The following is a 17,548-nucleotide window of genomic DNA, read 5'->3' as shown; positions in this document are numbered from 1 at the left end:
AATTTGGAACTCTTTATGTTCTAGGTATATGAATTCAAAACTCGAATTTAATTTGTTACTTGTACCTACAAGTATCCGGGGACTTACGAAGGATAGTTCAACTTTAATAATTGCTTATCAAATAATTGTTTTATACTAGTATAAAGGGAAAAAACTAGTAGTCTTTTAATCTTGAGCCTAGGTGTTATATTTCCATAAAAATGATGTTATGGTGCCGTAGGTACAAAGTGTGGTACTTAACAACGAGACAGTATCTCAAGCTTGATTTACTGTGACAACTGGGTTTGGCCAAATTTCCGCTTAAATATATTAAAGATACAAGGCTTATGAATAATTAAAGATAACCTAATCAAAATTTAATTTAAATAACCAGCCTCAAGAGTCAAGACTTATGTGCTCTAGAAATTTATCTAGGCGTTAATAAAATACGCATGTCAAACATGTGTTGAGATTAGATATTCTAAGCAGTTTATAGCTATTTAGACGCACAATTCTCCGAGATTCATTAGGATCACATCAATTAATAAAATATCAAATTAACTACAAGTGCCCAGTATACAGTATCTAATCACGAACAAGATGCCTATTAACTTGATAGATAAAAATGTCGTCATCAGCTTGTTACGGGCTACCGCGTTATTATAACGAGCCGCGCCCGATACCTACCGGCGTGAGGCGGGACGATCAATACCGCACGTTCCCAACCACCCTTACAAACGTATAAATATCTCTCTCTATCAAACGTCCACGCCTCCCGAGTTAGAGCGAGAAAAAGCCCGCCCCATCGTCCCTCCGGACGGGTTTCGAGAAGGCGTACCCAGCCCGCCGGCCGGCTCATCGGTTCAGTCGACAAAAGACTGCGTGCCGCGCGCGTGCGTACACCGCGCTCGTCATGCGCGCGTAGACACCATGCTCGTGCCGCCGGAGATGATGGCCGCGCAATCCAAGCTCGTCTACCAGATGAACAAGTACTACAACGAGCGCGTCGCGAGCAGGAAGGCTCAGATCGCCAAAACTATTCATGAGGTCTGCAGGATTGTCCAGGATGTCCTCAAGGAGGTGGAGCTGCAAGAACCGCGCTTCATCTCCTCGCTCACCGACTATAATGGCCGCTTCGATGGTCTGGAAGTGGTTTCGCCGCACGAGTTCGAGATAGTAATATATTTGAATCAGATGGGAGTGTTAAACTTCGTGGACGACGGCTCTCTGCCCGGATGCGCCGTGCTCAAGCTGAGCGACGGCCGCAAGCGCTCCATGTCGCTCTGGGTGGAATTCATCACCGCCTCCGGATATCTTTCGGCGAGGAAAATCCGCTCGCGCTTCCAAACGCTGGTAGCGCAGGCGTGCGACAAATGCTCCTACCGGGACTGCGTCAAAATGATCGCAGAGACGACTGAAGTCAAGCTTCGAATTCGGGAACGCTATGTGGTTCAAATAACTCCGGCCTTCAAATGCGCTGGCTTGTGGCCGCGCTCCGCTGCGCACTGGCCGCTCCCGGCCATCCCTTGGCCGCACCCAAACATCGTGGCCGAAGTCAAAACGGAAGGATTCGATCTACTATCAAAGGAATGTCTCGCGCTGCAAGGAAAGAACTCGGCCATGGAAGGCGACGCGTGGGTCCTAAGTTTCTTGGAAGCGGAAAACCGTCTACTTCAAGGCGGTTGCCGGCGGAAGTGTCTAAGCACATTGAAGACCATTCGCGATCGGCACTTGGATCTCCCCGGGAACCCAGTGACTTGTTATCACATGAAGACTTTACTGCTGTACGAATGCGAGAAGCACCCTCGCGAACACGAGTGGGACGAGGCCGCGATCGGCGACCGTATAAACGGGATATTTTTGCAGCTGATTTCCTCGCTGCAGTGCCGGCGGTGCCCGCACTATTTCCTGCCTCACGTTGACCTTTTCAAAGGCAAGTCGCCGACGGCGCTCGAAAATGCTGCGAAGCAAGTGTGGCGCTTGACAAGAGAGATGCTCACCAACTCTCGAGCTTTCGATAAGCTCTGAGGCGCAGAGGCCAATTCGGACGATCACATTCGTTAAGTGAGTGTATTAGTGGTATACCGCTAGACATCGAGTCATTTTTAGTAGATTTAGAGGACTGTTAAGAGTGTATCCAATAGGAGTGTATACGGACTAGTGCGGGTGCTTCTCGAATATTCCATTTGGATCAGACTGTAAGTAGAAGTGATACTATCTAGACTAGGCCTTTTCAACTATTATTTGTGATATAATGTAAATAGCTTAGTTGTTGTACAATTTTATTGATATTTAATTTAAAAGATACCGTGTATTTATTTGACTGAAAAACTCTAAGTAGGTAAAAATATATATAATTTACAATAAATAATTTGGAAATATATTTGCTTTTTTAAATTATATCCCAGTGATTAAACAACTTCCTAATAATCGTCAATAAATTGCCTACACTATGACAAAAGGCTATGAATAAATATAAATAATGGCAAACAAAATAAATATAATCTTGTAGAAATACATATAATATTTTATAATTAAAGTACATTTATATTTTCTATATGAATTATATTTTCATATTCTATAAAATGCAGAAAGGGAACTATAGGAACCAACCCAGAAAAGCTTAGTTATATGAAATGTTACCGTGTTTTGCAATCAATTACGCTAATATTAGGTGTTATAACACTGTTTTTTTTTTTAATATTTCGATCGGAACTTCTATTGAGGATGACAAAACCAAAACAAAAGTCAAGTCTAAAGTACACGCTTACACACTCACAAACTCATGATTCAACCGACCTGACCTTACCCAGCAATCAAACCATATACAGATAGTTTTAAGTTGGAAACAAATTATCGGACGCGGCTGACGGACGCGGCTCACAGCCGCGACTTATAGGTATCTAGATAATGAATATACACTGAACTGTGCAAACTATCGGAGGTAAGCCGTGGACGTAACTTTGAGCCTTCGGACATCCGACAGAAATCTGGCGTGCTGGATGTTCCTGACTGTACACACTTTTATGTCGCGCGCGTCAGCCGCGTCCGTCAGCCGCGTCCGATAATTTGTTTCCAGCTTTACCACCGCACCAAATACTGAGAAACAAACCACTCTCCATTCGCGAAGAAAACAACATTGAAGAATTCTCGTACGACATTTGTATGCGGCCTACGGGCTGTATCGGGTTACCTTTATCCACGTTACCTTTAGCTAAAGTATTCTATACTTGCGTGCGCGTAGATAGGTAATACCAGTTCTCAGAGACCAGTGTAAAGTGACTTCTATATCCGTAATGAGTATACGTAACCGGAAAGTGTATTTTATGCTGGTTGTCGGCTGTATGTCAGTTTCAGACGGGTCTGGTTGTATTGGTATTACTCTTCTGGTCGGTTTAGGTTTCATGCAGCCTACAGTCAGGCTTCTATACTTTATGGTGTCCTGGTACGTGGTTGAAAAGTTATTACCACCCACTTTGTAGACAGGATCACTACTATCAACTAAATCAGTTAAAATAGGTAAAAAACAAATATACAATATATGTAATTTATAATTTATTAGCCTACGACTTCGTCTGACTAGAATAATGATGATGATTTATAAGAACTATCCTATGTCCTTCTCCGGAACTTAAACTATCTTCATGACAAATTTCATCTAAATAGGATCAGCGGTTTAAGCGTGAATAGGTAACAAACATACAGAGTTAGTTTCGCATATCATATACATTCGCATACACTTTATAAAACAAAGTCCCCCGCCGCCTCTGTCTGTTTGTGTGTATCTATGTACGTGATAAAATCAGCTGTGATAAAAGCAAAACTACTGGACGGATTTTCATGCGGTTTTCACTTATCAATAGAGTGATTATTGAGGAAGGTTTAGGTATATAATATGTTAAGGTTTTGTGTAACCCGTGCAAAGCCGGGCGGGTCGCTAGTTTTATATGATTATATTTTGCAAAGATTGCAAAGCCAGTCCTAGAATATTCAATAAAACCTGGTCTCCGTTTTAATATTGTTCAATACATTATGAGTTGCTATTTAGTGCGTGGTTAATAGAAAACCTGCAGGTATAATAAACCTTTGTGTTTATGGCATTCATATATGTATGCATGATAATGCGCTATGTCAAAATAGTTTACACAGAATATGGTTATCTTATCTGTTCTATTTATTCATGAATAAAATATACGTCGTAAATTATAATCATTTGGTATTGATGCGCAACTTAATTTCAATTAATTAGGTAAATTATAATAATACCTAGACGGTAATAATTACATTCATGCCTAAGGCTTTTAGTAAATTTACGTGTATAAAATAAACATTAACTTATAAAACATATATGGAAATGGACTTAAAGGTTGCAAGTTGCAATTAACTGTTATATATTATGTAGTATGTACCTAACACTGCCATTTTTCACACATTGTCTATAAATATTAGGTATATCTATGTAAAACACCATGTGTAGGTAGCACAATTTTCTTTCATAATTTAAACTGAATAAGGGTCTTAATCGTACGCACTTCCTGATGTTTCGAACATGACATTATATTCTTGGCCAAAGACAGACTTGCGAGGAACTATATCAACATTATCAACATCCAGCTGGGCTGGTTTTGTGAACTGCCGCAGCAGTAATGTAGCTACAGCTGCCATCCGAATGTCACCATTAGACTTGCTTATCAATGGATGCCAATAAGACGAGATAGTACATAAGTGCTAGTGATTTAGTCCCAATCATATCCATGTGTAAGATCCAAAACCGTCAAATTCGTCTTTTATTTTAATGTCCCACAAATTTTATAAAGTCGTAAAGAAATCCTTGCCGCTCACAAAATCGGGGACATATCAATAAAAGTCTCTCGTCCGTACGGAGCGTGGTCACCTTGCGCCCACGCAGGCGTTTGTCTTACGTTACCTTATTTGAGATTCAGGCCAGTTCTGTTATCACAATTTGTTATGGTTTTCATCTTATGTTGATACGACTTTGAGTTTTGTCATCAGGAAACTCACGCGTATCAATAAGTGTCCGACTGCTAAGCAAAGATCTCTTTCCTGGTTATCCATAACTGCCAATTTTGTGCTTCTTCCGGCCAGTTTTAAAGGATGGTGTCAAAGTCGTCTCGCCAGCTCCACATGGGCCTACCCTGCCCTTACTTCTCTACCGCCATCTTCTAGGTGGCTATGTTAGCTTCCTATCCAAATGGATGCGATAAACGTGACTGTGACTGTTTTAACAATTTGATAAACCATAAATGGATAATAAAAACAGAAGCGGGTATTTAGGGTTCTCATGGGTCGGCAACGCTTAAGGGGACGGTATATGACGTTTTCGATTTAGAGCTCACTTTGTGCAATCAATTTGTTCAAGAAATGTTTAATAACTGCATTAAATTATACGTAAATTTGTTCACGAAGAAGCCGTGTACCGGCTCTTCACGGCATAATATTTTTTATTTGCTGTAATTCTCTACAAATCGACACTAAAAGTATCCAAAAATCAAAATATGGAGTTCCGTTTGAGCAACACGCATTACAGTTTTGCCTTTAACAGTAATTGAGTTGTTGTGTGATTTTGAAAGCTAGATAACTAAACTAACAAATTATTATCTACTTATATTTTTACTCACAAATACAACACAGAAATTCAATCCCAAATGTAAACTTTCGTACAATTTCCATACATTGACGACATCACTCAAAATTCTTCTTCGAGTCAGATGGCCGCTGGCCTTGGATCGAAGCAGACGTGTACTTCGTCGTAGCTCGTTTTTGACATTATTTAGACATTTCATCATATACGCATACGAAAATGTATACCAGTAGATAAATTGTATTTCAAAAAATAGGGTAAATTAATTTATTTAAAATTTGATTTGTTGTTATTTACAGGTCGTAACGATCGAAAACAGCAGTAAACTATCCTAAAACAATACGATTACAATTGAATTTAAGTAACTTGTTCCTTCAAAACCCGCTTAAAATGAAAAAAGTTTAAAGACTCGTTTTACTGATTGGGATTGATTTTCATTATGCTGGTATCAATTTTGCGTCATTAAAAAAAAGTATATGACTTCTGTACGTCAATGACATTTGATGTCAATTGTAATCTTGTATTTACGTTAGAGAATATTATATATTCATTTAAATATTACTTACCTATTAATACGAAGCGTAATTCGTTTAATACCTGAAAGTCTTAGTGTCTACACCTACTTTGTTGCCGTTCGTTCCGTCTATATGTGTGCGATTACGTGCTGTTCTCAATAATCAAGAAACAAGCCATAATCTTCAAGAATAAAATAACAGCAAGACCAGCATTTAGTACTAACTAGTTTTTGCGGATTTGGAGACAAGAGATGAAGCTTACAGGCTAATACCGCTGCGGTCTGGTTATTGTTATGTGTATATATCGAGTATTATATAAATTTACTATAAAATAACAATGTTTTATTTCAATGACATTATGTGCGTAGGTATGTATGTTTCGGTGATTATAAGAATTTTGTCCACACAATAATTGTGCAAAGCAGAGACTGCATCATGCTTTCTTTACGGTATAAGCGGTATGGTACCGTTATTATTTATCAATACCGGTTCGTTTTGAAGGTAAAACTATACCGGTTGAAATACAAAGTACGGTACCGGTATAAAATTACAGCAGGGACAACCATTTTTATAGGTGTACAGTCAGCTGCAGAGAAAAGGTACGACCAGATAGATAATTGTATGCAGGGGTGGTACCTTTTCTCTGCAGCTAGCTCTACCTAAACCATCATTGACCGAGCGTTGGCGAAGGTCTCCGTTTCAACTTGGGCAAAAATGCTTTCGTATGTCCGAATTCTTCTCCTTTGCATATCACATTTCTCAACTGATTCTCGTGAAAATTCGGTAGTCCGATATAATTATTCGGTTTCTTTTTTTTTTTAACAATTTAAAATAGGCAGAAATTGTCATAAAGGACTTAAGCGCCAGTAGGGTCTGTGACACTTAAGATCACTGCGATTATTAGGTACTTACTGGCCCCTATTTCACCACGACCACGGTGACAGGTGCGACAGTTGTCGACATCACTGTTGCTGACGTCACAGGCCTCCATAGGCTACGGTAACCGCTTACCATCGGACGGGCGATGTGCTTGTTTGCCACCAACATTTTAATAAATAAATAAACTCCATTATATTGCCACTAAAAAATTCTTATTTTGCGAAGCTAATGACAATTGTCACAAGAAACACGGCAACTGTATCGAAATTGCGACACAGAACTCATTTCCTGTCAAGACTTACCGAAAATTCTTTGAAAAATCTTGTGACAATTGTCACAAGATTTTTTTGCGAGAGAAATGTCTGTTTTATCCGATATAATAAAGTTTTTTTTTAATAATAGGTACAATGACGGTGGCAAACACGAATACGGCCCGCCCGATGGTAAGCGGTAACTGTATTATTAAATTGTACAACGGGACTTAATCGCGTATCTAAGTTTTAAGATTTACCTCCGACGTTTCGAGGACGGCGTTGTCCCCGTGGTCTCGGAGAAGACTGGCTTAAGTTGACATCAGCATCTTCTAACCGCGCGAGTTTTTCGAACTACCCGCACTTGGTCTTGTTTATCCGCTTGAACGTTTTGCGGTTCCGTTGTACAATTTAATAATGTGTAAAAATCGTGAAAGTTTAAATCAGTGTTAGCGGTAACTGTAGTCCATGGATGCCTATGGCGTCAATAACAGCGATGTTTTGTCGTACCTGTCACCGTGGTGAAATAGGGGCCAGATTACGCCGCGCCGCGTGGAACGTGAGGTGCATTGGGGTAAATGCATACCATTCACTCAAGGAAAATAATCTCCCTTATAAGATCACTCGTGTGTCTGCCATTTTGTTAAAGCCAATTTTCACCGTAACTACTGGACTAGTTCAATTGAAATTTAGTACACATATGTCAAGTAAGGAAGTAGTAAGTCGGTGATCCGAAGATGAGTAACGTAAATAAATGAACTTTTAACTTTGCGGCGATTTTTGGTATCATGTGACATATCAGATATAATACATAATTATAAGTAGGTGAGCAAAAATGTACCATAACCTAACTCAGAATTGTATTACATAAATACATATACAAAAAATAGTTCAACGCCAAAAGATTAATGGAAGACCTATGTCCTATAATAGGTGAGTTGGTCTTAAACAAAAAATATGCAATAAAAATGTGTAACTGTGGAACCCATAGTGAATCCTACTCGTACATGATCGGTTTTTATATTATGTACCTATAAGATATTTTCTACTTTATACTTTATAAGTGTACCTACATAATATTTACTTATAAGCAGTTGTCACGTAAAATATTTGTAGATTTTTTTGGAAGTATGTGTCACATCATCATCATCTTCCTCGCGTTGTCCCGGCATTTTGACACGGCTCATGGAAGCCTGGGGTCCGCTTGGCAATTAATCCCATAAATTGGCGTGGGCACTAATTTTTATGAAAGCGACTGCCATCTGACCTTCCAACCCATAGGGGGTAAACTAGGCTCTTATTGGGATTAGTCCGGTTTTCTCACGATGTTTTCCTTCACCGAAAAGCGACTGGTAAATATCAAATGATATTTCGTACATAAGTTCCGAAAAACTCATTGGTACGAGCCGGAATTGCAATTCGCACGCTCCAGCGATTTTTTTGAAGTATGTATAGCACAAAAAAAATATTTAGAAATGTAACATTTAAGGTAGGTAATTAAAATACGGTATAAACATTATTGGAGAAGACTTGGAGGAAGTGTCATAGGGATCTACATTCGATGCGTGAAAAACAAGTTCTTTTGTCTAATTATAATCCATCGGCAATCACGCGAGCGCATAAAACGAAAATCATTTTTTTTTCACTCCCTAAAACTCCCTTAACCTAATAACAGTAAAACAAAAAATAAAATATAGAGGGTTACCAACCAGCCAAAGAATTATAAGTAGATATGTGCACTTATCCCAACGCACCTCACGTTCTACTCTGCACGGGGTTCATTGCCGCTCCTACCGCCGTAAGTAACTATCAACACCTACATTATCAAGGCTACGATCGAAGATAATCGCTTCAGCACTGAAATAATACCGGTGGAATACCGGTATAATATTTTTTATTTTAATTGTATTATTTTAATAGTGAAACAAAAGGGGTACATTAGCCAACACTGTTTCCATATATTTTCAAATTTTATTTTGTCCGCCTTAATTAAATTTTGCACCCTGCCGGAACTTTATTTATTTAAATTCTCATTTAATTGATTTTGAGCCTTATGAAAAGTCGTATAGAGTAGTAAATAAAATTTTACATCTGACTTAATGACATCTGGTTTTATTCGGTTTAACTTTAGAAAACGCGTATCTCGACAAAGCCATAATGTAGAAAATTGTCAACAACCAAATGAATTATTAGAATTTAAATACGTCACGTGTGACATGAACAGACAAGGAAAGCAAGATTAAATGTATTGTTTCTCTTTCTTCTTTCAATGGAACGCTTTTCCTAAAAGGAGGCCACTAAACTCAAAACGCTATCTTAAAAAAAACTTGATGGGTCAGTGACCTGTCCCAGTAAAGTGAGGTAGTGTGCGTGAAGTGCGCTTGTGTGTGAAATGGGGTAAATTGACAGAATCTGAAAATTTACCCACCTCTACCGTCACCTTAAGTGGCTCCTGTGATGTTGCTTATGTCCCTGGGCGACGGTGACCGCTTCCCATCAGGCGGCTCGTCTCCTCGTTTGCCGACTATCACGTTAAAAAAATACAGAATAGGCCTCATTAAGTGCGTCTGGTCTAATATAAAGCTGCAATTGTTTTGTTGCGTTTGCCTAAAACGAGAGCGGCCGGATTACGTGGGGAGACAAAAACAGAGACGAGAATAAGTTTAATGTTGAAAAAGTCGCTTTTAAAGTGAAGTTGCTGTTTTTTTTTGTGATTGAGACTAACCTTGAGGCTTTAGATTTTAGCGAGCCTAAAAAATTAAGATGAGAGAAAATTATTAGAAATATTTAAATGAATAGCAACATTATTTGTAGTGTAAAAACAGATAACCTTATGTAATAAAACGTATTTTATTCGAGGAATTGTTAACTGAATAAAATAAACTGTAAAAAAAAACGACAACGACAATTCTAATCCAAGTTTTTGCCGATAGATAGAAAGGTAAAGTAAACCATGTTCGGAAATGAGATATGATAAAACACACTTCTATTTCATTCAAGTCTTGAATACGACTATTGTAGTAGTTATGTTTTTTAAGCAAACGTGAAATCCATAGGTAAAAATTGAATATACTATTATTTAATGCCATTACATTTTTGGTTGTCTCTTTGATTATTTATTTCTGTTTACCCTAAAAGTTGACTTATAACATAGGTAAGTAACACTTTTCGGCATTAAGTTTGTATTTTGGAACTGTATTTAGACTGTAAAATATGTTTAACTTTAATAAAAAAAAAACAGCTGTTCTGAAAAAAGTTTAAGAAAATATTCAAGTGCATGTTTTTCTTTGATAAATAAATAGATAATTATAATTAAAAGTTTATTCTTGTAACTTAAAAATAGGGGTATCTATCAGGTACAGGTAGATTACCAGAACAAAATCAATAATGTGTAAGAATTAACAGAGTAATCTAACATAATAAATACATCTATAAAAAAATATTCATTACAGTCATTCCCGCCGTGCTATTTTTAGTAGGTTTATAATTAAATATTACAAAAAAAAACCTGATCATTGGACTTAAACATAATTATAGTTCGTTTTTTTTAGCATTGGAAATAAGGTAAACAATCTTGATGTGTCTTTTAATTGAAAAACACATTTTAAAAATAAGTTACGGCAAATATGTAACAATTATGAATCTAATCTAATACGATCATTTATATTCTTCTGCTTTCATAAGTAATAGTTACTGATTTTTAAAAAGCGTTTTTCAATTAAAAGACATGTCAAGATCGCTTACCTTCTTTCAAGTTCTTTCTAATGCTAAAAAAAAACGAACTATAGCGCATAAACTAGCCTATATTGATTTGACTTATAATGTTGGAGACTCATCATTATAATTTCCATTTAAACTTTATGCGAAACATTAAGACACGAAATGCTGATGTTTCTAGTCACGTAGCTATTTAATAAACGTGTTTTGCTACCAAAGTGATGTACATGTGTCTACCTATTAACCTATAATTAATATAAGTAATTGGTACCAATTGGTAGCACTTACTTATCATTTTCTGTATTCTTTTTATTTAATTTACTCATAACTAATATACCTAATAACAGCATAATTCTTCGGCTAGCTTCCTGTCTAGTATTCTTGGGAAACTGTATATACTTAATAAGTACTTAATAAATTGTTTCGCAACGCTTCTTTACCTAATTTATAATTGGTCAAATATAAGAAAAACGCTCTATGAAATTGCTATCCTTTCACGAAACTTGTCATAAATATGTTCAATTCACATTTCTACAATTTGAACGCGTTCCGAACAACATAACCTAACAGGTTAAAAAAAAACTTGTTTGCTCACTGTCTTTATAACGAGTCGAATATCGCTGTCAGACCACACATAAAACTATTCATAATAACAGTGTTATAACAAACACGGTTACAGCACGTAATTAACCGAGGGCGGGTCGGGCGGAGAGGGGCGGGGCACTAATAAAATATCCAGCACCACACCCTTGTCGAAGGGTTTTATTCATAACACGAGTGTTATAAATTAGGCCTAAAGGTTTTTAGACATCGGCCAACTACATTTATCCAAAAAATATTAAAGTATCAGTAGAAGATAGAAAGAGTGCTAGATCATAAAAAAGGATGTATTTTTTAAATGTTATATGTTAGATTATACACTGAAAAAACCTCATTGTGAAATTAAAAAAATAACTGAACTTAAGTAATCAATTTTTACTCAATATCCTCCAACCATTGTAACAGGCATGGATGGTAACAGGTAACAACACAGTTCCCGAGTAATATTTTTTGTGTAAGCCATAACAAAATATTTTGTTAGGTATTGTTATGCAAACATTTGTTTCAGTGATATTTGACAACAAAGAGATTTTAAAATAATGCGCTGACTATAATTACTACATGATGATGATGATGATGATCAAAACTTATCGTAAAAGTATATTTACACCGTAAATGTATAGCAACACATGAAAATCACAGGGTACATATCTTGACCGGGTTTATTTCCTCGCCGCGTTGGTAGGCCTAGAGTTCCGAACATAATTGCAGGTTCGGTCGCGCCGGCGCGCCTCCTATCGCTTTTATTTATTGTTGGTGTAATTAATTGGCCATAATCGTTTAATATGAATGATTGCTATACAAACATTTAGACTCTACTGTTTTATATGATTTGTACATACATAGGAGTAACAGTAAGTTAATGTTGTAACATTTATTTTATTTTATTGGACATGGATAATCAAATCTCATAAACCGTTTTCAAAAGTAGGTGGTAGGTATATGTATTGAATGCTCGTATGTAACTCAAAATTACCTCACATCCTTGGTAGTCAGTTTTGTTTTTTCATTGTTTTAAATATGTAGAGTTTGTGAAACTAATATTAGTTAAGTATCTACTTATCTACTATTGCAGGAAGTAAATTACAATTTACGTCAGAATGTGGATTCAACGAATATTGATCAAAATACCTATAGACATAGTATATACCTATAGTCACAATAAATATATTATGATCATGATTATGGTTATTATAATTAACACGTAATTAAGGAATATTTTTTTCAATAAAACGAATAGAGTTCGGACTTACACTTAATTGATTTATGTAAAACCCAGCTGTTCTGTACACAAATATTGCCCTTCGTAAGTTTTAGACTAAAAATAGAAAGAAAATGTAAACCTAGCACCGTTACAGCCTAGATAAAACCTAGATATCCGAGGCTGATCTGCTTACGGTCGAGGCAAACACAATAAAACCTCCAATCGAATTGTATTAGATTATTCGATGCAATGCGACGATTAGAATGCATCGATTTTGCCTTGTGCTGTAAGCAACACGATTCATGCGAGTGGGGACCGATGCGGTACGGTATTGGCACAGAATAAGTAGTATTATCATACAGGAGACCTAACCGAGATGACAATCTTGTAACGACAAACTAAACGAAAAAAAATGTATTGGGTTGACAGATGCTTCGAAAAGTCACGATTTTCCATTATTTCAGTTTCGGTTGCCGTTTTTTATCACCGATTGTCGTCTTGGTAAGCTCCAACAGATCTACTGACAAATTTTCAGAAAGCTCAAAATGTAGATGTATTGTCTTATTAATGCCAGTAAATAAACATTTCCCGTCGCATAGGACGCACGCAGAAATAGTGACCGCCACGTAAGGAGTCCTTACGTGGTGGCTGTCACTATTTCTGCGTGCGTCCTAAGGACCATCACTACATAGTATAAAACAAAGTCGCTTCCCGCTGTCTGTCCCTATGTAAATACTATGCTTAGATATTAAAACTACGCAACGGATTATGATGCATTTTTTTAATAGGAAGACACTTTTATAGTATAGGTAGCACTATAGGTATTATTTCAAAATCGAAATCCTCAGCCGACCTAGACATGCAGATATCGATGCGCAACGTTGCGTTAAAACGTTGTGTACGATCAATGTGCGGACTAAAAGTCATAGATAGCTGTGTACCTTTCTTTAAGTCACTTAAAATATTAACACTGGCATCGTTATACATACTAGAAGTAGCTATATTTGTCAAAACCAACCTAAACTTATACAGCAGCGTTTCTGAAGGCCGGAGATTTCCAACACGTCAACAATATAGTCAGAATCTGAAAACTCTGCAGGGTTGCAACACCGCGCTGGTGAAAAATGGCATCTTAGGCATGGCACCGATAATATTTAATAAAATTCCAGACAATTTTAAAGTACTTGACATATATGAATTCAAAAAACAGTTTACTTCGTATCTTATTGACAAATGCTACTATACTATTAGTGAATACATAAATGATGATAATGGCTCAGACTTGTATTAGAATTGTATTGATTATTGACATCTAAATGTATTTTTTTCTATTGACAGTGTATTTAAATTTTATATTATAATTGTAAGACATATATTGATATTGTTAATATTTCAGTCTGTAACTTGTATTTTAAGTGAAATTTGTAGTAGTATTAATGTTAATGTATGACTATGCTTTCAGGTAGGTAGGTTTTTTGGACATAAGCATGCGTTTATTTGATAACCGCACGAGACAATTTTGTACACCTGCATAGAGGGTAAAACATAGAGATCAAATGTATAAATTAATGTATCTACCATCTTTCATGTTACCTATGTTTAACAAAATAAATGAAACTGAAACTGAAACTGAAGCAATTCCCAATGCAGTCGTATAATATTACAATTTGCCGGATGAATAATGCAGCGTCGCTCCCGCCGGTTATTGGACTTATGTGCATAATCATATCGGTAACCTGTTGGTATGGACTACAGGTGACAATGGACGATTAAGTTTTGAACCTAAATTGAAGACTGAGGAATCCTAATCACAATTACTAAATATTTATAACAACGTAGGTATTTTGTTCGAAGAATTCTCCACACTGATAACTGCCAATTCGAAATTTTATTGCGAAGACATAAGTAAGTGAAATACATAAATAAATATCGTAAACTATACTTCGTTTTTTTAGCATTAGAAATAAGGTAAACAATCTTGATGTGTGTTTTAATTGAAAAACACATTTTAAAAATAAGTTACGGTAAATATGTAACAATTATGAATCTAATACGATCTTTTATAGTCTTCTGCTTTCTTAAGTAATAGTTATTGATTTTTAAAAATTGTTTTTCAATTAAAATACATGTCAAAATCACTTACCTTCTTTCAAGTTCTTTCTAATGCTAAAAAAACGAACTATACCAGGTTACTGCAATAACTGCTATTTTTAGATTATATATTTGAATTTTACACTTGAAAACTGGTGCGGTAAAAAGTGTCAAAAATGTTAACCTATGAATAAAACCCGTAAATAATGCCGATAGTTGTAGTTTGTGTAGCAAATGAGTAGCGTCAGCGTAATTCTGACAGTAAAAACATAACTAAATAATTTTATATCATTTACACTAAAACACATAACTAACATAATTTAATAAACTAAAAACGAGTTAATTAGTTTGCCGCACGTAGGGTTAGTTGTTAACCAACTTAATGAGTATAGACTATAGGTCTACCTTTAAATAAATAAATATTATAGGAAATTCTTACACAGATTGACTAAGTCCCACAGTAAGCTCAGGTTTGTTTTGTACTTTTTAACGTTGGTATTTCTAATATATATGTTATTTAATAAGTAAGTAAAAATGTACCTTATATTTGAACTAGCCTTTAGTAATTGGCTATGTTCGATATTAGGCAATTTCTTACCTCTCCATCCATTTGATCGGGTCCATCGGGTCATCCTTTAAGAGCCCATTTAGTAATGCCACTGGCATACCTTTTCGCCAGTGCAGTTTCGAAATAATCTATCCATATATGCAGGTTAATACCTCGGACGATAATCTAGCGATATTATGATGCGATAAAAGTTTAAAATGTAGATTTTGTCCAACATTACGGTAAATTTAATACAGCTATTTTCATTTCATTTCATTACCAAGTAATAAAGATACCCATATTACGAATGAGTTTATTATAACATATGTACAGAATTTTAAAGGAAAATCAGTCAAGAATCCTGTGAATTACTTCATGTATCCGACTTCATGTATTGACGACCGGTCTGGCCTAGTGGGTAGTGACCCTGCCTGTGAAGCCGCGGTTCTGGGTTCGAATCCCAGTAAGGGCATTTATTTGTGTGATCAGCACAGATATTTGTTCCAGTCATGGTTGTTTTCTATGTATTTAAGTATTTGTATATTATATATATTCTGAAGTACCAAAAACACAAGCTTTCTTGAGCTTACCGTGGGGCTTAGTCAATTTGTGTAATAATGTCCTATAATATTTAATATTTATGTATGACATCCTGAATAATGAATATGCACTGACACTAAATAGTTAAGCATTATATGATACCGTCTTATGGGTAGAGTAGTTTTTTTCATTGCAGTAAATTAAATTGACTTTCAAGATATCGACACAAAATGGCTGCTATTGACTAAATAAAAGTTTGTAAAAAAATAGTCACTTTCAGGACTAACAGGAATCCTAACCCTGATGCTGATGTCACGCTGTTTAGCCTTCAGTCATTGTATTACAAGTGTTGAATATAAAGTCGATGTCTAGACAAATCGATCAAATACAGATCTAGGCCGAAACTGTGTCTGGCGAAACTGTAGAGCAGTCTAAAGATCAATGCTAGTTAGGTATAATATATTACCGGTTACTAAGGTATACCTTAGTAACAGTGCAGACAGCATCAAAAGCATCGGATCAGACTACGCGGCTAAAGTATCTATTTTATCATTATCAAAAAAAGATATGTCTCTATATGTAACTTTTGAATGATAACTGTAGATAGGTGTATTATTTTTATTCTAAAGAAAAGAGTAACGGGTTGGCTTAAAGTAATGAGAATTTTTATTTTCAAAAACATCAATAAAAACTCAATTGCTATAGGTTTAAGGATTTTAATATGGTAAACTCAATCGTGTTTTATGTTTTAATTTAATATTATAATATTGCAAAAGGTCCCGCATCTTCGATTTTTCTTAGCTTACTTTTCACCGTTAGCATCATACTTTGGGACCTTTTGCAATATTATAATATTAAATTAAAACATAAAACACGATTGAGTTTACCATATTAAATTCCTTAAACTTATAGCAATTGAGTTTTTATTTATGTTTTTGAAAATAAAAATTCTCATTACTTTAAGCCAACCCGTTATACCGTAGTCGCACATACTTTTGGCGTGTTGTTTTATCCTCTCCTCTACTATTAATGTTAACTATATATACCGTTTCGTCACATGGGCGTTAGGTGAAAAATGTATTCACTATTCATTATTTTTTATTATAAAATAGTTCTTGTAATAATGAAACGGCCAAGCCACATATTTTGACTAAGGTGTAGAGTCTGTGAAGGTAGGGCCTGTAGAGTTAGAAGCTTGGCTCTACAAGAGATCTGATAACTTTTTGTCAGTGCGAGCCTTATGGTTTCGTCTTGGCAACATTTTACATGAAAATGATTTTGGTGGGATTTCACATCTTTTTGTAAGTTGCTTATGACAATCTTCTGATTTAAAGGGTTGCGGGTGATTTACTATTAAAAATCCTGAAATACGTACCTGGGGGCATATTTTATATACAATCTGCTTTTTACTGATTCCCCATACAAACTTCAACCCCCTTTTTCCCCTAACGCCTTTTTCCACCCCTTTTCACCCTTAGGGGGTGATTTTGGGGTTGAAACTATTATATATCCTTCTCCAGAACAATAACTATCTATATACCAAATTTCAACTAAATCGGTTCAGCGGTTATTGATTTCCCATACAAAATTCCACCCCCCTTTTCACCCCCTTAGGGGCTAATA

The 17,548-nt window shown here is 36.0% G+C and overlaps 2 protein-coding genes across 2 annotated transcripts in view; one reads left to right on the top strand and one right to left on the bottom strand.

Moving 5' to 3' along the window:
* LOC134654758 (neurobeachin-like) overlaps positions 1–17,548 on the bottom strand; it is a 336,665-nt gene that overhangs the window by 89,050 nt on the left and 230,067 nt on the right. The gene's annotated exons all lie outside the window — the stretch shown is intronic.
* On the top strand, positions 542–2,362 carry LOC134654420 (protein mab-21). Its single transcript, XM_063509861.1, has one exon. It carries the CDS (start codon positions 910–912, stop codon positions 2,005–2,007), a length of 1,098 nt encoding a protein of 365 aa, XP_063365931.1. The 5' UTR covers positions 542–909; the 3' UTR covers positions 2,008–2,362.

The sequence above is a fragment of the Cydia amplana genome, chromosome 15 (assembly GCF_948474715.1).
Source record: "Cydia amplana chromosome 15, ilCydAmpl1.1, whole genome shotgun sequence".
NCBI classification, from domain to species: Eukaryota; Metazoa; Arthropoda; class Insecta; order Lepidoptera; family Tortricidae; genus Cydia; species Cydia amplana.
The sequence above is the reverse complement of the archived record's forward strand: the minus strand, read 5'-3'. Positions and strand labels throughout refer to the sequence as shown.